General features: G+C 45.3%; 1 protein-coding gene across 1 annotated transcript in view; it reads right to left on the bottom strand.

Annotated features, from left to right (window-relative positions):
- Positions 1-5,242: 5,242 nt before the first annotated feature.
- The window catches only part of Ovol2 (ovo like zinc finger 2), a 29,176-nt gene continuing 10,304 nt past the window's right edge, over positions 5,243-24,114 (bottom strand). Inside the window, exons 3-4 of the mRNA XM_090352776.1 lie at positions 22,270-22,459; positions 5,243-5,962 (exon numbers count right to left, since the gene is read on the bottom strand). Of these exons, the coding sequence (XP_090208902.1) occupies positions 5,646-5,962; positions 22,270-22,459 (507 nt within the window). The 3' untranslated portion in view covers positions 5,243-5,645. The remainder of the gene's footprint in view (positions 5,963-22,269; positions 22,460-24,114) is intronic.

Below are 24,114 nucleotides of genomic sequence, written 5' to 3'. Positions count from 1 at the left end.
TAGTGCTCAGACTGGCTTTGAATCTCTGTCCTCAAATCTCAGACTCCTGTAGCTAGGATTACAGGTGTAAGCCACTGTGCGTGGCTCAGCAGGCTTTGATTTCCTCACTTCCCTCTTGTTTTCTCCTGAAACTTTGCCTCAATAAAACTTATCCCAGGCCCATCGCCAATGGCTTACACTTGTAATCCTATCTTCTGGGGAGGCTGAGATCTGAGGATCTCAGTTCAAAGCCAGCCTGGGCACAAAGAGTCCATGAGACTCTTATCTCCAATTAACCATCAGAAAACCAGAAGTGGCACTGTGGCCCAAATGGTAGAGTGCTAGCCTTGAGCTGAAGAGTTCAGGGACAGTGCCCAGGTCCAGAGTTTCTTGTCACAGATGACCAGAAAAAAAAGGAGGGGGGGGCAGGAGTTTGGCCTAGTGGTAGAGTGCTTCCCTAGCATGCACAAAGACCTAAGTTCGATTCCTCAGTACCACATACATAGAAAAGCCGGAAGTGGTGCTGTGGCTTAAGTGGCAGAGCGCCAGCCTTGAGGAAAAAGCCCAAGAACAGTGCTCAGGCCCTGAGTTCAAGTCCCAGGATTGGCAAAAACAAAAACAAAAACAAACAAAAAAACCGGTTCACACTGTAGTCTTTTAATAGAAACTCTTCCCTCATCTGTTTTCTTCTTTAAATTATTATGAAGGTTGATATACAGAGGGTTTCAGTTATATGAGTCAGGTAATGAAAAGTTTTTGTAAACAATGTCATCCCTTTCTCACTCTCTTTCAGTTCTCCCCCTCACGCCCAAAAGTTGTATATTTTATTTTTATCTTAGTGTCTTGTGAGTTACCACTGCTGCATTTGTTTACCTTTTGTCCCTCCATTTCTGTGCCCAAAGACAGATAAATGAACAAACTAGATGACAAAACCCCACAATAGCAAAGAAAAAAGCCTCTTGTTTCCATTTCCTGAAATTCATTTCAATAAATAATATACTGTAAAAAAAAAAGTATCCCAGCATCCTTCTCATCCTCTACTCTAAGACATCCACAAAAATAAATATTTTTTTCTCAAAATAAGCACCCAATAGGCTGTGTGTGTGTGTGTGTGTGTGTGTGTGTGTGTTTGTGTGTGTGTGTTGGTCCTGGTACAAAGGCTTGAACTCACTCACTCAGGGCCTCAGATTCTCACTTGGCTTTTTTGCTAAGCTTGGTGCTTTACCACTTGAGCCATACTTCCACTCCTCAATTTTTTACTAATTAGTTGGAGAGAAGAATCCCATGGACTTTTCTAGCTGGGCTCACTTTGAACTTCTAAGAGTTCAGCCTTCTGAGGACCTAGGATTTCAAATGTGAGCCTCCTGTGCCCAGCTCAACATGGGCATTCCTGAACTGTAATAACTTAGTGCCAACAAAGCAGATGTTGTGTCTAGACTCAGTAGCTCATAGTTCTGATCTCAGCCACTAACAGACCCCAGTTTCCAGGACTACTAACTGACAACCAGTGCCCTAAATCTAATCCTGGCCATACTGGCCAGATATCCTGGCAAATAACTAGACTGGACAGGACAGGACAGCAAGGTTGGGACAGGGAGGGGATTAGAAGGCTGAGATGGGTATCAGTTGTTCTTGCCTGCTATGGCAGAGAACGTGAGTCAGCCACCATAATCCATTGGCCCACGTGTTATACAAGTGTGGTTGGGAGGACTGCATCTCCCCTAGATTAACTGCTCTCCAGTTGCTGTAGCTAACTCCTCCCTATGGCTACTGTTCCTGTGAGTGGGACCTTCAGGAGGTAAGGTATAATCCTTCTGCACCTGTAACAAACATGGCTGTCACCCAGCCTGTATTTTGTTAGCTTTCAGATCTGTGTGAAATCGATCCTAACTAACTCTGAAACTCTGTCTAGGAATTTCCCAGGCCCAGAATACATGCCTGGCCAGTGCCAGCATGTGCAACTTGGAAGGCCCAGAAATGAACACTTCAGTAGCAGCACCACTTCCAGCTTTTTTCTGTTTATGTGGTACTGAGGAATCAAACTCAGAGCTTCATGCATGCTAGGCAAGCACTCTACCACCAAGCCACATTCCTAGCCCTAGCAATGATTCTTGGTTCTAGTCCCTTAACTGACTTTTCCTTCTTGTCATCCCAGGGGTCCACGCTTCTGCAGATGCTTCCTGGGATCAGCTCCTAAGCAGGATACTAGAATTTGAACCTTTGCCCCAGAATCTACTTGTTAGGGAATTAAAACCAATAGGGATCCACTGAGCCCCAGCTTCAATCATCCATCAGCTGACAACATTCTGAGATAAGGACGCGTGTCGAATGGCAGCGCATGACAGACCGTAGGTCCTTGAGTGATGGACAAGGAGGAGAAACATCCAACCTAGAAATTGCCACGTGAGAAACAGCCTTCTTTCCTTTATACCACAGAATTTGCCAGGCACCTCTGCACAACAGCTGTGCCTTTCCCTAACCACCGTGCCAGTCCAATATCCATTTCCTCTTCAGGTCTTGGCATCCTGGCTTTCTTCTGGGACATCACCTTCCCAGGGGCAGGACTGACTTGTTTGCTGTACCTGATTTGATGGAGTCAAAAGCATGTGGCTCAGACCTGGGCCAAAAGGACACCATGCATCCCAGGACACAGTGATGGTTCAAGTGAGTCCCAAAGCCAAACCCAAGAGCTCAGGCTGAAAGAGAAACCATCCCCAGTTTCGGTACTTTGGGATAGAAGCCCCGACTGTGGATGAGAATCTACAAGAGCCTGCCCAAGAAAGAGACCACCATGGGGAAAATAGAGTTAAGAGACACAGTGAAAGATGAAAGAGAATGTCATTATTTAAGCACTGGCTACCCCAGGGAATACATTACTTTTTCTGCTTAATCCTTTCAACCTGAGTTTCTGTCATGTGGCACCAAAAGAGTTCTCTATTTAATAAAAATTTGTCCAGCCAGGAACTGGTGGCTCATACCTGTAATCCTAGCTACTCAGGTGGCTGAGATCTGAGAACTGCAGTTCAAAGCCAGCCTAGGCAGGAAAGTCCATAAGATTTTTTTTTCCTTCAATTAACCACTAAAAAGCTGGAAATTGGGGGTGGGTGGGTGGGGGGGAGGGTAATGGAGACCAAGACATGTGAAAGGGTGTCAATGTATGTGAATTAATGCACCCTCTATATGGCAAATATCATGTAACCCTTTTATTAATTACAATAAAAAAAAAAAGGAACAAGAAAAAAAAAAAGCTGGAAATGGAGCTGTGGCTCAATTAGTAGAGCTATAGCCTGAATATAAAAACTCAGGGACAGAGCCCAGGTCCTGACTGAGTTCAAGCCCCAGGGCCACTGCACGCGTGCGGCGCGGCGCGCTTACACACACACACACACACACACACACACACACACACACACACACAATCTCTAATGAGAATATTAGCTGGTTCATATCCCCTTCAGCTAGTCTCCACGTCAGGAAGGTTCTCTACGTCTGCATTGCTTAGGAGAAGACAAGTTAGACACCTCATACTCACTCTTAGGCAATAGCTAATAGAAGAATCATGGTAATTTGTCCTCTGGAGTCAGACTCAGAACTCAACTAGTTGTCTAGGAGTCTGCACTCTGAGTCACTGGAGTCCTAACCAACACCTGTGACTACTGATGTCTACTTCAGCCTTAGTCCACATACCTAGAGCCACAGGTGAGGCAGAGCAGACTCATATTTGCCCTGCAGGTTATTGACGGCCTGACAGTCTGGGGAGCTGGATGGATAGATTCCCAAAGGCATGCCTCTCATACCTGCTTCTGCATGGTCCCTGTTGAACATGAAGGTCTTTTCCACTTTGGAGGAAGGGTAAGGAGAGAGGACAATACAATGGATTTGAGAACCTCTGTGGTGGCCTCATCTGTTCATGGGGCTAGGGCTGCTGAGCCCTGTGCAGTGAGGGATGCCAGGCTTTCAGTGTGTCATCTCACAGAGGCTCCAAGAAAGCATTTGCTTCCTTTCTTCCTTCTAAAAGAAAAGTAATGTTGGGTGTGATGACATATATCTGCAATCCTTAACCCTTGAGAAGCTGAGGCACGATGTTCGTAAGTTTCACACCAGTCTGGGCTATATAGTCTTAAAAAACAAAAATCAGGGGCCGGGAGTTTGGCCTAGTGGTAGAGTGCTTGCCTAGCATGCACGAATCCCTCAGTACCACATACATAGAAAAAAGCTGGAAGTGGTGCTGAGGCCCAAGTAGTAGAGCTCTAGCCTTGGGAAAGTCCAAGGACAGTGCTCAGGCCCTGAGCTCAAGCCCAGGACTGACCAAAAAAAAAAAAAAATCAAGCCAATCTCAAGTAGGAAAGACCATGAGATTTCCCCCCTCCACCCCCCTCCCCGTGTGTGTGTGTGTGTGTGTGTGTGTGTGTGTGTGTGTGTGTGTAGTGGGCCTTGAACTCTAGGCCTGGGCACTGACCCTGAGGTATCACTCAAGGCTAAGACTCTCTACCACTTTGAGCCATTCCATCCTTCTGGTTTTCTGGTGGTTAATTGGAGATAAGAGTATCAAACTTTCTTGCCCAGGCTGGCTTCAAATCTCAATCCTCAGATCTCAGCCTCCTGAGTAGGTAAAGATGGCTTGCAGGCAAGAGCCACCAGTTCCTGGCCATGAGACTTAATTATTATCACCTCTAATCAACTACCAAATAGCAACAACAACAAAAAAACCAAGAAAACAGGAAGTGGAGCTCAAGTGGTAGAGTGCTAGAAAAGCTCAAGGACAGCACGTAGGTCCCAAGTTCAAACCAGATCAGCACCCAGGAATGACCTAGACCCACAGGAGATGGGTACAGAGGGTTTAAAGGATGTGCCATGGCTGACCAGCCTGTTCCACTCAACTCACACAGCAGCTTATGAATCTGAGCCTTCCTGACCAAGGCAGAGGGAGGGTCTGGACCCATGTTTTGCCCTTGCCTTGGGCATGCCTTATCATCTCCCAGACAGGCTTCTTCCCTTTTCCAACCCTGTCTCAAGGTGGTCTGAACTGCTAACATCCCCTACCTGGAAGGGATGGGACTCAAGAGTGGGAGTAAGAGGTGGCTAGATTTCCCCACCAACCATTTGTGTTACCCATCAAGCAAGATTTGCTTCCTCACCAACACAATTCAAACTTTCTCCAAGTTACCTGGAATCCAAAGTCACACACTAAACCCTAAACAGGGTTTGTAAAGGGAAGCTTCACTCACTTGAACATTTCATTTATTAAAATAATTCTGTAAACTCTGTCAACATTATATTCATTTTCCTGGCTTGAGTAGCATTTCAAGGCACCATAAAATGATGGTCTCTTCAAGAGTACCCTTCTGTCCACATATGAAAATTCTATTTAAAAAATAAAACAACAACAACAACCATGAAACATGGAGATCTCAGATCAGGAGTGTAGAAAACAGACTTTGGTCAATGCAACCAAGTTCCACATGACACGCAGTACAGGGCCAGATGTGGCAGGAGAACTAAAGGCCGACGAAGGGATCCTACTGCTTTGGTCCAGAAAGGACACAGGTGAACTGAACACTTGACATTAAAATCCAGCCAGTGAGGCAGAGGAACACCCTGACCACCCAAATCCATGTAAACGTGATGAGGCTGGTGTCTCTCCTCCTCCACTCCTCAACTCCTCCTCACTTCCTCTCCTCCTCCTTGCTCGGAGTGATTCTCTCCTGGTGTGTGGACGTCAGCTTGCTCTGCAACAGGGCCGCCAGTTTTTTGGATGTCTTTTTGAGAAACGTGCTGCCCGGGTGGGCACTGTTCACGTGTAGGTACAGGTCCTCCTGGGTGGGGCCCGTGTAGCCACACTCTTCACAGACATAGAGCTTGTCCCGGCGCTGCTTGTAGGCATACTGCTGCTGCACCCCGTGGATCTTCTTCAGGTGAGACTCCAGCGAGCAGCGCTGCGTGAAGGCCTTGTTGCAGACGTCACATTTATAGGGACGAATACCTGCAAGACACATCATCAGTTGGTCCTGGCCACGCCACAGTCTCCCACTTAGGAAGCCACTAAAGAATGTGACCAAGATGCATGACAAACTGAGGGAAGTAATTCAAGCAGGGCAGGAAACTGTCCACAGCGACTCCACAGCAGGCTTATCTCATGTCGCCACTTAAAGAGCAACGCCTCCCCCCCACTCTCAAAAAAAAAAAAAAGCCTAGGCACCTGGGGCTTATGTTTGTAATCCTAATTACTCAGGAGGCTGAGATCTGAAGATCACAGTTCCAAGTCAGCCCAGGCAGGAAAAGTCCAAAGATTCTTATCTTCAAATGAGCCACAAAAAGGCAGAAGTGGAGCTGTGGCTCAAATGGTAAAATGCTAGCCTTCAGCACAAAGGTTCAGAGGCAATGCCCAGGTCCAGCATTTAAGCCCAGGATCTATAGTAGTAGTTGTAGTAATAGGAAGTGATGCTGTGACTCAAGTGGTAGACCGTTAGCCTTGAGCTGAGGCACTCAGGAACAGCACCCAGGCCCAGAGTTCAAGCCCCACAACCGACCAAAAAGAAAGAAAGAAATAGGTAAAATTAAAACAATGATGATGATAATGACCAAGATGATGATGATGATAACTAGAGCAGGGGAGGTGGGGTGGCTCAGCTGTAGGGGGCTTCCCTGGCATATAAAAGGCCCAGGATCCATCCTAGCACCGCAAACAACCAAACCAGTCAAATCTGATTTAGGCTATAAAAAAGAGGGTCATGAGAGCTGGGAATGTGGCTTGCCTAGCATGTATGAAGCCCTGGGTTAAATTCCTCAGTACCTCATAAACAGAAAAAGCTGGAAATGGCACTGTGGCTTAAGTGGTAGAGTGCTAGCTTTGATTAAAAAGAAGCTTAGGGTCAGTGCCCAGGCCCTGAGTTTAAGTCCTATGACTGGGAGAAATGAAGAAGGAAAAGTAGGAGGAGGAGGAGGAGGAGATGATGATGATGATGGTCAGGGCTATGAAGGAGGAACATGTCATATAAGCATGGCAGCCTGAAGCGGTGACTATGGTGACCACAGAACAAGACACAACCACCAGTATAATCCCAGCACCTAAAACTATCTCAGTATTAAGGAGATGAGAGAGAAGGGCTGGTCGCTGTTGGACACCCCAAACCCTGAGAAAACTTCTGGGCACCACAGATCCTAGGGACAGAGATCTGGGGTTAGGAGGCTGTACTTTAATTTATACTTCTAAAACAAAAGTAGTTTTTTTAAAAGTAATATACTGCCAAGTTTAAGTGAAATATAGCATTCAATTTCAATTAAATAAGAAAAGATCCTTCTTTTATTCCACACATCTCTCTTCTCTTAGACCTGTTATATTTCTATGTGTTTTTTACATTTTTGACAAATTGTATGTTTATGTGTGTAAATGCATATATTAAGATAAAGATATAATTAACTGCTCCAGATATGGCCTGAGCAGGAGAATTTTAACAAGCTTCCTTAGGAGAAGACTTCTTTGCTGCCACACAGGAAAACACAAATTCTGAAGTGGTATAGGCGCCTGCAATTTTAGCTACTCAGGAGGCTGAGATCTGAGGATCATGGTTCAAAGCCAGCCCAGACACTAAAGACTGAGAGACTCTTATCTCCAATTAACCACTAGAAAACTCGAAGTGAGGTTGTGGCTCAAGGGGTAGGGTGGTAGCCTAGAGCTGAATTGCTCAGGGACAGCTCAGGCCCAGAGTCCAAGCCCCACAACCAACAACAACAACAAAAAAAAGGTCTACGTGTGCGCTGACATTCACATATGCATCTTTCTGAAGCTAAACATGGGTCTCAGAGGTCTAGAGTGTGTAGGACACTATGCGATTGCAGCCATCTGTATTATCCATCTCAAATCCCTTTCAATACTGTCTTTTTTTTTTTTATGGGAAGTACAACTCTTTGGAAAATGGGATTATAAACCTACCTTTTCTCTTAAGACCCTCCTAGGGCTGGAGTTAGGCTGAAATGAGTGATATACTCAAGGCCCAACAAACTGAGATATGGAATGTTGTAAATATAAAATTAATACCAAAAAAGCGACAATGGTTTGCACACAACAAAATATCATATGCTATACCATAATTATGTACAAAGGCTACATTCTTTTTTAAAAAATATTTTTATTGTAATTAATAGAAAGATTATATTATATTCACCAGATAGATGGTGCATTACTTCACAAATATTGCTACCCTTTCTCATGTTTTTGTCCCCATCTCCCTCCTCTACCCCGTACAAAGGCTATATTCTTAAGTATCAGTTAAAATGTGCATATTAGAAACTGGGCTATAGCTCAGTGGTATAGCACTTACATAGCATGAGTGAGGCCCTGGGTTCTATTCCCCAAAACCACACACATGGGGCCTGGAGTTTGGCCTAGTAGTAGAGTGCTTGCCTAGTATGCACAAAGACCCAGGTTCGATTCTTTGGTACCACATACTTAGAAAAAAGCTGGAAGTGGTGCTGAGGCTCAAGTGGTAGAGCTCTAGCCTTGAGAAAACTCAAGGACAGTTGCTCAGACCCTGAGTTCAAGGCCTAGGACTGGCAAAGACACACAAAGACACACACACACACACACACACACACACACACACACACACACACGTGGGAATATTGGCCTCACCTTTTGACATATATTTTTTTTTTCATTTTCTTTTTCTTTTTTCTTTCTTTCTTTTTTTTTTTTTTTTTGTCAGTTGTGGGGCTCAACTCTGGGCCTGGGTGCTGTCCCTGAGTTCTTCAGGCCTACCTCTTGAGCCATAGCACCATTTCCGGTTTTCTGGTGGTTAATTGGAAATAAGAGTCTCATGGACTTTTGTGTCAGGGCTGGCTTTGAACCACAATCCTCAGATCTCAACCTCTATCCTGAATAGCTAGGATTACAGGCATGAGCCTCATCACCGAGTTATTCATAGATTTTTCTAATTTACTTACACGCAACATAGGATTTATTATGGTTTTACTATCCTGGCTTTCATTTTACAGATTGGCTTTATCCCTTAACAATCAATATTCCTAGAGGGCCAGGAGTGTGGCTTAGTGGTAAAGTGCTTGCCTAGCATATGTGAAGCCCTGGGTTCGATTCCTCAGTACCACATATATAGAAAAAATCCAGAAGTGGTACCATGGCTTACGTGGCAGAGCACTAGCCTTGAGCAAAAAGTGTCCAAGGACAGTGTCCAGGCCCTGAATTCAAGACCCAGAACTGGGGGGTGGAAGGGAAGAACAATATTCCTAGAGATTTTTCCCACCTTGGTGTTATGGCTTCAATGCCTTCAATGCCATGGTGTTTTCTGGTGTGGTTGGTTATACCCAAATCCTGGTACCCGGTACCTACCTCATGTGACTCATGTGCTAACAGTACCCACACAAACCAGGAGCATATAAGATGCAAAACCCAGGAACTCCTATGGTGCCTGTGCTAGAAGCTGGTCCCATGATGGCAGTACTGAATGGTTGAAAAGTAGTGGTTAGGCTTGGTGGAGGGTAGTCAATATTATGAATTTATGGATCTCCTCCCCCTTGAAGGGATGCATACAGCTTTCCAAGTAGTGAATTGGGTATCTCAGGAGTAGGTTGGTTTTTTGAGGTTATTGATATTTAGTATAGTGAGATAAGGTCTCTCTATGTAGTACAGGTTGGCTCCAAACTTACTATGTAGTTCACACTGGTCTTAAACTCGTGATTCTCCTGTCTCAGCCTCCCAGGTGCTAGAATTATACATATGTGCCACAGGACCCAGGAAGAGCAGGTTATTAGCCAGATAGAGTGGTTCATACCTACAATCCCAGCTACTGGGGAAGGTAGAGAGCAAAAAAGAAAATGGTTCTAGGCCACACTAGGAAACAAAAAAATAGCAAAAAAACAGGAAGATAAACTGAGTGTGGTGGCTCACACTTGTAATCCTAGCTACTTAGGGGACTGAGATCTGAGGATTGTGGTTCAATCCTCAGCCAGGACACTAAAGTCCATGAGACTCTTATCTCCAAATAAACACTAGGAAACCAGAAGTGGTGCTGCGAATCCAGGGGTAAAGTGCTATCCTTGAGCTGAAGAGCTCAGGGTCAAAGAAAAAAGAAAGAAAGGAGGCAAGCAAGCAAGCAAGCAAACTCTCTCTAGTTTGGGGCACTTCTGACTTGTAAGCTTGCTCCTCGTCCCAGTGCTCCTGTCTTTCTCCTTACTCCTCTGTAAACGCCTTGGTGTGGGTCAACACTGCCACACCAAAGCTTCAGGGTGTCCCTGTTTGGCCCTGGGAACCCGCCCCTCCCACCTGGAGTACTACTACCCTCCAGGCACTCAGGGAGATGGACAGACAGGAGCTTTGGGAAAAGAAGATTGATGCCATGACTCTCAAACACTGACACCTCACCCATTCTAGCTGGGGGTCCTTTTTGTTCTCATCTAAATCAGATTTTGTAAACTGAAACCTGCCATCTGTAAGTCAGACAGCATTAATCTCAGACACCTATGTCAGGACCAAAGTCCAAGGACGGGCGTCACATATCTGCCACTCATTAACTAAGCCCACATAGTCAGCCCACTTAAGCCCTTCCCAGCTCAGCTTCCTCACCCAGAACTTGGGGGAAAATACTTAAAGCAACTCATTGCTGCTCTGAGAATTAACTGAGACCCAGAAAATCCTAAAAATTCATTAGGGCCCAACTTCAGTGCTTTCAATTCCAGTTTAACATAATAGAAACTTCTCCATTCACAAACTGTTCAGTGCACCTGTAAGTATTTGGTATTTGCTTTTAAATATCCTTTACTATCAAACACTGGTGGCTCATGCCTATAATACTAACTACTCAGGAGGCTGAGATCTGAGGCTCACAGTTCAAAGCTAGACCAGGCAGGAAAGTCCATGAGACTCTTATCTCCAATTAACCACCCAAAATGGGACGTGGTGTTGTGGCTCAAGTGGTAGAGAGCTAGCCTTGAGCAAAAGAGCTCAGGGACATAACTGGTGCAGTGGCTCATACCTGTATTCTAAGCTACTTAGGAAGCTGAGATCTAAAGATGGAGGTTCAAAGCCAGTGCAGGCACTAAAAAGTCCATGAGACTCTTATCTCCAATTAATCACCAGAAAACCAGAAGTGGCACTGTGGCTCAAGTGGTAGGGTGGTAGCCTTGAGCTGAAGAGCTCAGGGCCCAGAGTCCATGCCCTATGACTCCCCCCCCCAAAAAAAAGAGCTCAGGGCCAGCACCCAGGACCTGAGTTCAAGCCCCAAAGCAAAAAAACAAAAAGCAAACCAAATTAGGCTTCATATCCTACATCTCCTAGGAAATTCTTCATTACTGGAACTTTCTGCCAGTTTTCCTTGCTATAACTCAAGTGCTTCCTTCTTGGACTTGATCCCAATATGAACTTTGATGAGAAACTTTTACAGGCTTCTTGTGGGAGTGGACATTCGGAACAGCCTCCACAGAAGGCAATTTAGCAATGCCCAATAAAAACAAGAAACAAAAAACAAAACATAATACTGTAATCCTGCTATAGGAAGTCACACACACATACATAAGAAAATTCAGGGCTCAAAATGTGGCTTAGTAGTAGAATGCTTGCCTAGCATGCATGAAGTCCTGGATTCAATTCCTCAGTACCGCATAAACAGAAAAGGCCGGAAGTGGCTCAAACCATGTCCAAGGACAGTGCCCAGGCCCTGAGTTTAAGCCCCAGGACTGGCAAAAAAAAAAAAAAAGAAAAGAAAAGAAAAAGACAAATCTATGATGACAATTCTCCAAGAGTTAGGTGTGTCTCCCATGCAGACAAACAATGACTATGATAAAATATGCCTTACGTGAAGAAATTATTAAGAACTGAGCAAACAAAAATGGTGGTGACCTTTCTGAAATGGAACAGGGAGAGGGAGGCTCAGCAGGAAAATGAGGTTTGGTTTTGAAGGATTTGTTTGTTTTTTCAATTTTCTCCATATAAATATATTACTTGGGGGGGTGGGGGAGCAAGATAAAAATAAAAAGTATACTTGCTAGATAGCATCATCTTTGAGCAATGGAACTTCAGGAGACAGTGCTGGGGGCAGGGAAGGCTTGATCCTTTTTCCCATGTGGACCCTGGCCCTGCTCCCAACATCTCCAGATCTGCATTTTTTTCCCAGTCCAGTCAAACCTTCTCTTTAGGCTTCAAACAAAGTCACCATTGTCTCCTTCCTCTACTTTAATCAAGATGGGATTTGTTTGCCTTCTGGTCCCTCTCAATGTAGCCCCTGATGGCAGATAAGGCAAGAGGGGTCTTGTCCTATGGCTGGAGCCCACATTGCAATTTTGCCCAATACCCTCTCTCCTCTTTACCTCTGACCTCCAATCTGAACTCCTCAGCTTCTCCACAGAACTCAGTGGCTTGCATAGGAATGGCAGGTTCCTTTTATGTACTCCCCTCTTTTAGCTGTTAATCTATTATTTCATTGGAAATCTTGCCTCCCCCAAAACAGAGCCTGGATTTTCCCCACCCCCATGTGCATGCCCTTTTCAACCCTTCTGGTGGCTTATACTTTCTCTATAGCTTGTTCTGGTATTTGAAGTCCTTTTCACAGAATAAGTGTCCATTTTACAAATAAGAAAAAGGAAATACTGACAATAGATGTCATATTTCAATTAGACTAATAACCCAGAGCATTCAGGAATCTCCACTTCCAATATCCCAAGATTACTAGACCATATTTTGACTAGTGAGGATGTGTACATTTGGCACAAAGATCTGAAACACACACCTTCCTTCTACCAAAAGCAAATCATCTGTATCAACAACCAGCCAGCCAGCCTGCCTGCCTGCCATTTATTCTTTGCTTCCTTCCTTTCCCCCCACTTCCCTCCCTCCCTTCCTCTCTTTTTCTTCACTCCTTTCTTCTTCCCCCCTCCCTCCCTTATAGCCCTCAACTCATCATCCTCCTGCCTCAGCCCCCCAAGTTCTGAAACTACCACACAGTACAGTTATTCTTTAGAAGCATCCAATCTAGTTCAACCCCAAACAAGTAAATCAATCCAAAATAATATTCCATATAAAACCAACAGGTCTATGATGCTTTTCACAGGGTGAGAACTGTTGATTTGTGTGTGGGGGGGGGTGGGTGTATTTTATTTTTTCAGCTCATTCCTTCTCTTTTCTGAGGTGGGTCAAAAAGCATAATTTTTGGCCTCAGTGATCTCTTTCACTGCACTGGATTACAGCAATTCCATCTGCAATGTGTGTAGTGGATGTTGAGACCACTTTCCTGGGTCAGACATCCTTGACTGTGTATTGGCAGCTAAGATAGCTCCTGGCTGGCCCACTCTCCAAGGACTGGGCAGAGGCAGCCGACTTCCCAGATGCTCAGTGAGCATATAATTGTCAGCCATTTCTGACTGAAATGAACCCAAAAGTTCCCTTACTAGCCTGTAGATGACTCAAATCTCTCTGCTCTTCAAGTGTCATTCACAATCCAGAGTCCCTCAGAAATGGGCTTGAAACTCTACTCCTGCCTAGACCCTCCAATTTACTTTCCTCACTTCTTTCCAGGCTCCTGTTAAGAGCCTCTTGCCACAAATCCTTTGATAAGAAACTGTTTCTAAGCCAGGCACAGTGGCTCACACCTGTAACCCCAGCTACTCAGGAGGCTGAGATCTGAGGATCCGTGGTTCAGAGCCAGTCCGGGCATTAAAGATCATGAGACTCTTTCACCTCCAATTAACCACTAGAAAATGGGAAGTGGGGCTGTGGCTCAAGGGGTGGTAGCCTTGAGCTGAAGAGCTCAGGGACAGCATCCAGGCCTGGAGTTTAAGCCCCATGACCCCCCCCCCAAAAAAAAGGTAGGAAGGAAGGAAGGAAGGAAGAAAGAAAGAAAGAAAGAAAGAAAGTAAGTTATGCTTACAGGGAACTGAATCTAGGATGATGTAGATTGAAAACAGCCACTTAAATAAATGTGAATGTATGTGTACACACACACACACACACACACACACACACGCACACGCACGTGCCACTGACCCCGAGCCTTCTGTATTTCCTTAGATTTTATTGCTCAAGGCTAGCATTCTACCACTTAAACTACAACTCTACTTCCAGCTTTTTGCTAGCTAATTGGAGAAAAGAGCTTCCTGCCAGGACTGCCTTTGAACCTTGATACTCAGCTCTCTCAGCCTCCTGAGTAACTTGGTTTACAGGCATGAGCCAGGGCTGGATTTTTTTTTTTTTAACATACAGCAAGTTGTTTCACTCTGTATGTATGCCAGGCTGGCCTGGCGCTCATAGCTGATGATCCTCCTGCTGGGATTTAAGGCATATGTCAGCATGCCAGGCTTCTAAAATATTGTCACAAAAAGGTTACAGAGCTTTTTCTGCACTACTTAGATTTTTTCCTTCCAATCTCTTCAATCAGATCATTTGACTCACACTTCTCCCCTCCCCCCCACACTTCTGGTTTACTTTTCTCCTGATAAAGTCATATCCTAAAAAGGAGTCCTAACCTCTTCTTTCATCTGTTTGGATATTGGTGTAAGACATTTTCCGTCTCTGCTTTGTTTTTTCTTTTCAAGCAGTTTCTTTTGTATTTGGAGTGTTTCCTTAGCTAGGCCTTGTCCTCTGGGGAATTCAAGGCAAAGGAAGACCACAAATGAGGGATAGCATGGGGTGGGGGGAGATGGATTAACGCTGATTCTTCAACCCCATCTTTGCCTACCTCATCAACCTTGTGGCCACCATTCTCCAGTGGAAAGTCCTGTCATAGCCTGATCTACTTGAGCTGCAAGCAAACACATGCCATACTCAGCTGCCTGTCTGCTGCATTTGTGTTAAGTACCTCTATCTTTGTTACTGGCCTAAATGTAACACTAAGGGGAGTAGCAAAACTGTAACATTCAACTTGGCCAAAGGCCAGAGCAAATTCCATTTAATTTGGTGAGACTTTTCAGAACCAGTGAGGCTGAACCCCAAACGTTTTTTCTCTGTACTGCATGCTGGAGATGACCTCTTCCTCCAGTCCCTAACCCGGCATACCTAGAACTAGACACTTCCTTTTAGCTACCTGCTAACCTGTATGGAGGCCCCAGTATCCTCTTTCTGATCCAGTATTCCTTACAAGCATGTCTCTACCAGAAAGTAAGTCAAAGCAGGGAAAATAAGCATGTCATTTCCATAATGTGATTTGCTAATCACTTTAACAGCAAGAGTTATGATAAACATTTTTAAATACAGCCAGATATTGATGGCTTTTGCCTGTAACCCTAGTTACTCAGACTGAGATCTGAGAATCATGGTTTAAAGCCAGCCCAGGCAGACAAATCCAGAGACTCTTACCTCAATTAACTACTAGCAAAAAGCTGGAAGCGAGAAAAAGTTGGAGAAAATGAGAGAAGGGGTGCCATTGCCCCAAAAGAAATGTACTCTTTATCTGACTAATGTAACTACAAACCCTCAGTACATCACTTTTATAATAACAATATATATATTTTTTAATCTGGAAGAAAAGGTGTGGCTCAAATGGTAAGAGTAGAAAAAACTCAAGTGAAAACTCAAGGGGAGAGAGAAAGTAGGAGAAAAATGTGGGCAGGGGGTAACAATAGTCGAGGAGAAATGTACTCACTACTTTATGCATGCAACTGTAACCCTCTGTTCATCACCCTGAAAATAAAATTTAATTTAAAGAGGAAAAAAAAAAAAAAGAGGGCCAGGACTTTGGCCTAGTGGTAGAATGCTTAGCTAGCATGCACAGAAGACCCAAGTTCAAGCCCCAGGACTGGCAAAAAAAAAAAAAAAAAAAAAGAAGAGGAAGGAAGGAAGAAAAGAAAGAAAGAAAAAGAAAACTTAAGGCTTAGAGTTCAAGTCCCAGTACCAGAACAAATAAAAACAAATATTTAAGTAGCTACCTATAGATGTTGATTATGTTACTGCTATCTATTAGAAATTAAAATATAAGACATTTATAATTTAAATATTTAAAATTTTGCCAGGCAAGGTGACTCATATCTATAGTCCTAGCTACTCAGAAGGCTGAGATCTGAGGATCAAGGTTCAAAGTCAGCCCAGGTACAAAAGGACCTGAGACTCTTATCTCCAATTAACCTCCAGAAAACAGGAAGTGGGGCTTGGCTCAAGGGTAGGGTGGTAGTCTTGAGCTGAAGAGCTCAGGGACAAAGCCCAGGCCCAGGGGTAGGGTGATAGCCTTGAGCTAAACAGCTCAGGGACAGTGCCCAGGCTGAGTTCAAGCCCCAGGACCCACAAAAATAAATAAATTTTAAAAAAAGTTCTAGTAGCAGACCAGTGCAGTGGTGTACCACTCTAATCCCAGTACTCGGATTGGGCAGTTAAGACAAGACAATCTAGAGTGCAAGTCCAGTCTTGCCTACACAGTCTTAAAACATGAAACAACCAACTTTTCTAGTAGTCTCATTAAATCCCATAGAAATAGGTAAAGCTAGTTTTAATGCTAGCTTTTTGTTGTTCTTATTTTGTTTTTGTCTGTCATGGGGCTTGAACTCTGGGCCTGGGCACACTGTCACTGAGCTATTCAGGTCAAGGCTAGGGTTCTACCATGAACCACAGTACCACTTCGTATTTTCTAATGGTTAATTAAAGATAAGAGTTTCATGGCTGGCTGGCTTTGAACCTTGATCTTCAGGTCTCAGTCTCCTGAGTAGTGAGGATTACAGGTGTGAATCACCAGCACCTGACAATGATGGCTTTTTTTTTTTAAATGATATCCTTTAACTTAATACAGCTAACACATTCCAGGTATGTTAAAAATTGGGATGTTTTCCCCTTTTCTTTTCTTTTTGTTGTCATTAAGTTTTCAAACTCTAGTCTTAACTATGGCCTCAGTTCCAACCAGGCTCCCCACCCCTCGCCCTTTTAATAGTGCTGGGCTTGAGCTGGGGGCCCGAGCACTATCCTTGGGCTTTCCTCAAGACTAGAGCTCTACCACTTGAGCCCCAGCTCTACTTCTGGCTTTTTCTATGTATGTGGTACCAAGGAATCAAGCCCAGGTCTTCATGCATGCTAGGCAAGCACTCTACCACTAGGCCAAATTCCTGGCCCTAACCAGCCCCATTTTTGCTGCTTGGTAGCCACACACAGCCAATGACTGCTGTCCTGGCTGGTGCTGCTCTGGGTCTTCCACTTGGAGAAGCCTCCATATTTGCCTTTCCCCCAGTATAACTATAGGAGGGCCTTTGCAAAAAGCATCAAGCTGGGTGAGAACAGGAGGACCATGGTACCTGTGTAGCTTGGGCAAAAATTTCTCAAGACCCCCTTCTCAACTCATAGCACAGTTCAGGAGTTCATGCCTATCATGAACTATAGTACCAGTCCAGCCAGGGCATAAAAGTCCACAAGACTCCATTGCCACAGAGGAAAACTGAACCTGATGGCACACACATGTCATCCAAGCAGCAATGGGAAGCCAACAGGTAGGGGAATGGAGGGTCAGGCTTATGCCCTGGGGGAAGTAAGATCCAATTCTAAAAGTAACCAGTGAAAAACAGGCCTGGAGACACACTCAGTTGTACTGTGCCTCTCTAGTAATCACCAAGCACAGAGTTCAAGGCCAGTAGTGGAAGCATCCTTCAGGCTGCATATTTATTCATCAGCTTAAATAGTCCCAGCACAGAGACTCCTTACAAGTGCTATGGTTAATCGGGCCCCAATGACTTATGCCTCCAATCTCTCCTGAGCTAAATCTGAATATTACAGTTCAAAGCCAGCCAGGGCAGGAAAGTCCATGGGACTCTATCGCCGTTAACCAGTAAAACAGCTAGAAGTAGTCAGTCTCACACCTGTAGTCCTGTAAACAGGAGGCTGAAAGCTGAGGATTGAGGTTCAAAGCAGGTCTGAGTAGGAAAAGTCCCAGAGACTCTTATCTCCAATTAACCACAAAAAGCTGAAAGTAGAGGTGTGGCTCAAGTGATAGAGCACTAGCTTTGAGCAAAAGAATCTCAGGAACAGTGCCCAAGCAGTGAGTTCAAACTCCAGGACCAGTACAAAGATAAAAACAAAACTATAAGTGCAAGTATGGTTCAAAGTATAGAGTACCAGCTTTGAGCAAAAAAAGCTCAGGGACATAACAGTAGCAAACACACACACACACACACACACACACACACACACACACACACACACACACTCAGTACACAATTCTCACAGGCTCTTCTGTAACCTGTTAAACCCCAGACTGGTGTGTGCCATTTTAGGCTAGATTGGGATTTCCTGCTCATTCATCTTCCTCCAGAAGCAAGCAGGAGTCTAGAAACTTTTCATGGGGATAGCTGGTGAGGCCTCTGCTTCAGAGAGAGAATGCCAGACGCTCTAGATGGTAAAGAAAGCAGAGACTGGAACCCTGTAGAACCTAAGAGACCTTAAACTAACTTCAGGACCAACCTGCCATGGTTGTGTTCCTCATCCATAAAATGGGAGGAATAATAGCCATGGATCGTGGGAGTTGTTTGCCATGAGAGGATCATGGCTGAGGGTTTGGCATGCAGAATATGGCTGCTGCCATAAGCAGGGACTATGATACCCTCTGAGAGGTCTCAGAGTTTCTGATGAGCCACTCTCCTCACTGGTTAAGTCCCCTTCCCTCTGGGATAAACCCTGCTAACACTGTCATCTCCCACCACCAACCATTGGGCATCAACCACGGAGTATCGTGGTTAGTTCTAGCACCCCTCTTCCTGGTGACGCTCCCCAGAAAATGTAATAGCCCTACAAAGGGGAAGTGGCGGGACTGTCTAGTTGAAGTCTCTGGATGGACCACCAAACAGAGAGATAGAGGTTGATGGGTCAATAGCCCAACTTCTTTGCCCCTAAAGCAACTTGGGGCACATTGCTCAAAGGGTCCCCAGCAGGATCGTTGATGACCCACAGTGATGACCTGCTTCTTATCACCACGCTCTTACTAACCTTCTTTCCTTTCTCACCTCTTGCCCCCACCCAGTTCGTTCCATCCATGCCTCCTGGGATCACCTTCCCCATCGCTGTCCAGATGTGTGCAATGCCCTCCCCCTTCAATCCCCCTACAAACATTGTTCAACCATCAAGGCCCAGCTGTAAGGCCATCTCCAGGACACCCACTGGTGTCTACCACATTTTCTCCTGTCTGGCATCTCTACTGCTTCCCCTGGTGACAGGCAGATGACTGAGTCACATTTCCCTGACAGCTGAGACCTCCTTGAGCCCAGAGGTAAAGTGCTTACAGAAGACCTGCATAGTTAAGATTTCAGGCACAAGACGTCATGCCTGGTCTAGATGTGAGTTCTTGTTGTTTTGTCCCAGTAGAGAGGCTTGAACTCCCAGTGCCTAGGAGTTGTCTCTTAGCTTTTATGCTCAAGGCTGGCTCTCTACCACTCGAGATACAGCTGTGGCTTTTTTTTTTTTTTTTTTTTTTTTTTTTGCTTGTTAATTGGAAATAAGAAGCTCATGGACTTTTCTGCCTGGGCTGGCTTCAGACTGATACCTTCTGAGATGAGTAGCTACTATTACAGGTGTGAACCACCAGTGTCTGACTAGATGCCAGGGTTTGTGGGTTTTTGTGTTGTTGGTTTTTTTTTTCATGCTTTTTTAGTTATATTTTTTAATCTTGATTTTATTGTTACAAATGAATGTGATGTTCAGAAGGATAGATGTGAGTTCTTGATTGGCTCAACACATAAATTCCTCTTATAACTCACAAGTAAGGCAACTCCATTAATTCTGCACTCCAGCTGAAGGTACCAAGAGCCCTCCACCCCCCCAACTCCCAGCACTTTGTCCTAGAAGCCAAGGTTTGCTGACCGCACAGTCTAATGAGCTAATGAGGAAAGCTTTGAAGAACCAGATCATGACCCCAGGGATGTTTTGAGACAGAGGTAAAGAGCTGAGAACTCTCCAGGCAGCTGACAACTCACTGAGTGGTCCCTGCTGTCCTCCTGTCCCTGGGGCAAGTGGCCTACAGGCCCAGCTTGCAACCATTCTGTCACCATCTACAGAACACACTCTATGCCCCTATAAGACTCTCCCCACCACAATCTAATGGTCAGCCTAGCTTGCAGAGATCAAACTTCAACTAATTGTTTTCCAAGTGATGAAAAAAAAAAACAGCTTATAACCAAACCCCAAGGGGTACATACTATCAGATTCCATTTATTAAAAAAAAAAAAAAAACAGACAATAATTTAAGCTGTTAGAAGGCATGGTGGTAGCTTTCCTTAGAGGAAGGAGGTGGTGACTTCTGAGCTGCTACAATCCCCGTTCTTGTCCTGAGTGCTAGCTTCATGGATATGTCCACGTTTTTAAAAGTTGCTAAACTTATACATCTAGACTCTTGTGATATCATGCCCCTGCCTGGATTTAAGTTCACTTTTGAAAAATACTTAAAAATGAAGCCAGGCACTCACTGGTGGTTGACGCCTGTCATCGCAGATACTCAGGGAGGCTATGTTGAAGGTCAAAGTTTAAAGCCAGCACTAACCAGCAAAGTCCTTGAGACTCCATCTCCAGCTGGAGGTATGGCTCACATGATAGAATCAGCCAAGCAAGCCAGCTTGGCAAACCCAATACCCCCTAAGTCCAAGCCCTAGTACCAGCAAAAGAGGAAGAAGAGGCAGAGGGAGGGAGAAAGGGAGAGAGAGAAAAGAGAGAGGGAATGAGAGAGGAATAAGGAGAGAACTTCAGTATCCTAGAACACTTTCTAAAATAGGAACACCTTTCCCAAGCCCAGGAGAACAACCAAGCATGATAAGAACTCGAAAAAGAAAATGGAGTACAGGGGCTGGGAATGTGGCTTAGTGGTAGAGTACTTGCCTAGCATGCATAAAGCCCTAGGTTTGAAGTCTCAGACCCACATACACAGAAAAAGCTGGAAGTGGCACGAGGGCTCAGTAGTAGAGTGCTAGCCTTAAGCAAAAGGAGCTCAGGGACAATACCCAGGCTGAATCCAAGCCCCAGCTCTGGCAAAAAAGAAAATGGAGTACAAAGGACCTAAGAAAGTCACTGTGTAGAGGTGAGGAGCTAGGAGCCCCACCTTGAGAGAGGAATAAGCATTTTCCCAATCCCACCAAAATGTGAGGGGAACTAAATTCCAAAAGGTCATGAGGGACCAGGGTCATATAGAATAAATCTGAGGCTGGTATGTGGGGGGGGAGTAGAATAGGAGGGGGTGTATTTAAATGACATGGAACAGTAGGAGCTCCAGTGGCACAGCTGCTTGAACTGCTGGGTGGGAATAGAAGGGAGGGTCTGAAATAAAACCCTCAAGAAGGGGAATGTAAGTCTCATTCTACCCAAGAGTGAGAGATTTTAGTTCTTAATAGAAAAGTAGAATACTCCAGGGCCCAGGTCTGGGGCCGCAGGTCCAGAGATGCCTAGAGGCCAGAAGTTCCCAAGGAAAGACTAATGAGGCTTGTGACCCATCCGTTGGGCTGGGAGTGAGGACAAAGGGTTATCTTCTAGACTCTCAGGGGAGGATCGAGATCTACACTGCATGCAAGAAACATGCTAAGGGTGCCTCATGCCCAAGTACCTGGGTTATATCTCAGGACTCTATAGAAAGGGGTGTGGGGGCACAACAAAATTGGGAAACTGAGGATGGCACAAAGGATGAAACACACTCCAGCAGGAGGATCAGGTGACAAATATTCTGAGCCTGTTTCTACTGAAACAAGCTGACTTCATAAGAACCATAAAATGTACCACAAAGCACACTGGACAGCTGGGCCCAAGCTGCTGCTTTATGGTAGATTTCCCCCAAAGTTCCCAGCTTGCTGAGTTGAGCTTTGAAACCTCTTATCAACTGAGCACTAATGGCTCACGCCTGTAATCTCAGCTACTATGGAGACTGAGATCTGAGGGACTCAGGCAGGAAAGTCACGAGACTCTTAACTGCACTTAACCAGAAAAAAGAAGTAAGTGGATTTGTGGCTCAAGGGGTAGAGTGGCCCTGGGTGAAAAAGCTAAGGGATAACACCTAATCATGGCAGAAGAAGAAAGAAGAAAGGAGGAGGCGGGGAGAGGGAGGAGGGGCAGGAGGAGGAGGAAGAGGGAGTATCTTATTTTTATCCTTATTTTGCAAGAAACTAACACAGGCTAAGAGAGGTAGCTTGTTGGCCTGAAGAACACAGATGCAGGTGACATATTCAAGAGGTGAACTCAGCTGGGCTGGCCCCAGGTGCCCAGTCCTGTGGCACCTTTTTCCTCTCCAGAAATGAATGTGATCTTGCTCCAAGGGAGGAAAGGAATCCCACCAAGGAGGAGAGGAAGCAAGAAGCTCTCATCCAGTAAGCACATGCCCAGGAGCAAAGCCCACATCTCACAGAGCTCACCTGTGTGGGTGCGGACATGCCTCTTCAGGTCAAAGGTGTCGTTGAAGCCCTTGCCGCAGAAGGTGCACAAGTGCCTCTTCACCTGGTTGTGGCATTTGAGGTGCCGGTTGAGCATGCGCTGTAGGCGGAAGTTCTTGCCGCACAGGTCACAGCTGTGAATCACGGAGTCGCCACAAGTGCCTGTAGTGAACTGGGAGCAGAAAGTGGCCAGTGAGATTTTAGGAGATCCACTTTCCTGTGTCTCTAGCTTTGGCCCAGTTATGGCTTCTGGGCCCTCCAAATTGGCATTGGGGAAGGCTTGGGAACACCGGGTAAGTGCTTCTGCTATCAACCTCCTGCTGATTTCCAGCTGCTCACATAAAGGTATAAGAAGACATAGCCATATGACTACTTCATAACGAATGAAACAGAACTTTCCTTTAAGAGGGAGAGGAGTGGTTCCTGCTGACTGGAGCCTCAGCAGTTATTTTGGACCATGAAATCAGCTGGATTGGCTGAGGTCAGAGGAGAGGGGATTCCATTGTAGACAATTCCCAAAGTCAGCCAAAAGCAATCCCCACCTGCACCCATGGACGCTCCTCCATCCAGAGAGGGAGATTGTTCCCTCTCAGGCTGAAACTGGACAGGCGTAAGGCCTCTTAGAGCACCTCTTGGGTGCACTGCCATAGGTCTTGGGAGACCCCTTTTCTGCTGCTTTCTCTCCATAGCCTGCTGCCACATGGAGAGCTGGGGTGCCAGGTGTGGCTAAAGCTTCTGTGGGCCTTCTAGTTCAACCCAGGGCTGCCACAACAGTGAGTACCTCCAGCCAATACCACTCAGAGCAGAACTGCCCAGCTGGGCCATGTCCCGGGTCCTGAGCACAACTTGTGGGAGAAAATAAGCAATTTGGGAAGTCATTGTGTCAGGATTTCAGAACTATCATCTGCCAAACCACCACCAAATTCATCTCTCCATCTTGTCTCCCATCAGTGTTCTCTCAACCATGTTTGTTGCCCTATAGGCAAAAACTGAGTCTACTATCCATGTAATGAGATATCTGAGATCTAATGTTTTTAAATTTCAAAGCAGGTTCTTTGGAAGATAGTTCCAAGCCAGCTGTGGAGGTACATGCCTGTAATCCCAGAACTCAGGCAGCTGAGGCAGGAAGATCCTGAGTTTGAGACCAATCTAGGCAGACAGACTATTTCAAAGAACTAAAATGACTAAACCAATCGCTCTGCCAAGATTCTGTCTGTAGAAAGTCTCATGGCTGGGGGTGTAGTTCAGGGGTACAATACTTTAGCTCAGAGTTCAAGTCCCATGACCCCCCCCCAAAAAAACCCTTCCCTCCCTCCCTCCCTCCCTCCCCAAAACAAATCAAAGCAGTGGCCTGGTATAGTGGCTTATACTTATCACCTACAGGTAAGGGAGACAGAAAGAGGATTCACAGTTTGAGACCAACCCAAATTATCCAGACCTCATCTTAGCCTGGTGTCTACTGTGATTCATGCCTCTAATCCTCTCTTCAGGAGGCTGAAATGTGAGGATTGAGCTTCAAAGCCAGCCTTGGCAGGAGGAGACTCTCCTCTTCACTTTAAAAAAAAAGAGAAGATGGCCGGGAGGTTGGCCTACTGGTAGAGTGCTTGCCTAGCATGCATGAAGAACAGGGTTTGATTCCTCAGTACCACATACATAGAAAAAAGCTAGAAGTGGTGCTGTGGCTCAAATGGTAGAGCTCTAGCCTCGAGAAAACCCAAGGACAGTGACCAAGCCCAGGACTAGAAAAAAAAAAAAGGAAAGTAAAGAAAAGGGAAAACAAAGCTGGAAGCTAAAATACATACTTTCGAAATAAACATAATTAGCATA

Source organism: Megascapheus bottae, chromosome 18 (genome assembly GCF_031878675.1).
Source record: "Megascapheus bottae isolate mThoBot1 chromosome 18, mThoBot2.hap1, whole genome shotgun sequence".
In the NCBI taxonomy this organism is placed as follows: Eukaryota; Metazoa; Chordata; class Mammalia; order Rodentia; family Geomyidae; genus Megascapheus; species Megascapheus bottae.
Note: the sequence above shows the minus strand (reverse complement) of the source record. Positions and strands in the feature narration are given on the sequence as shown.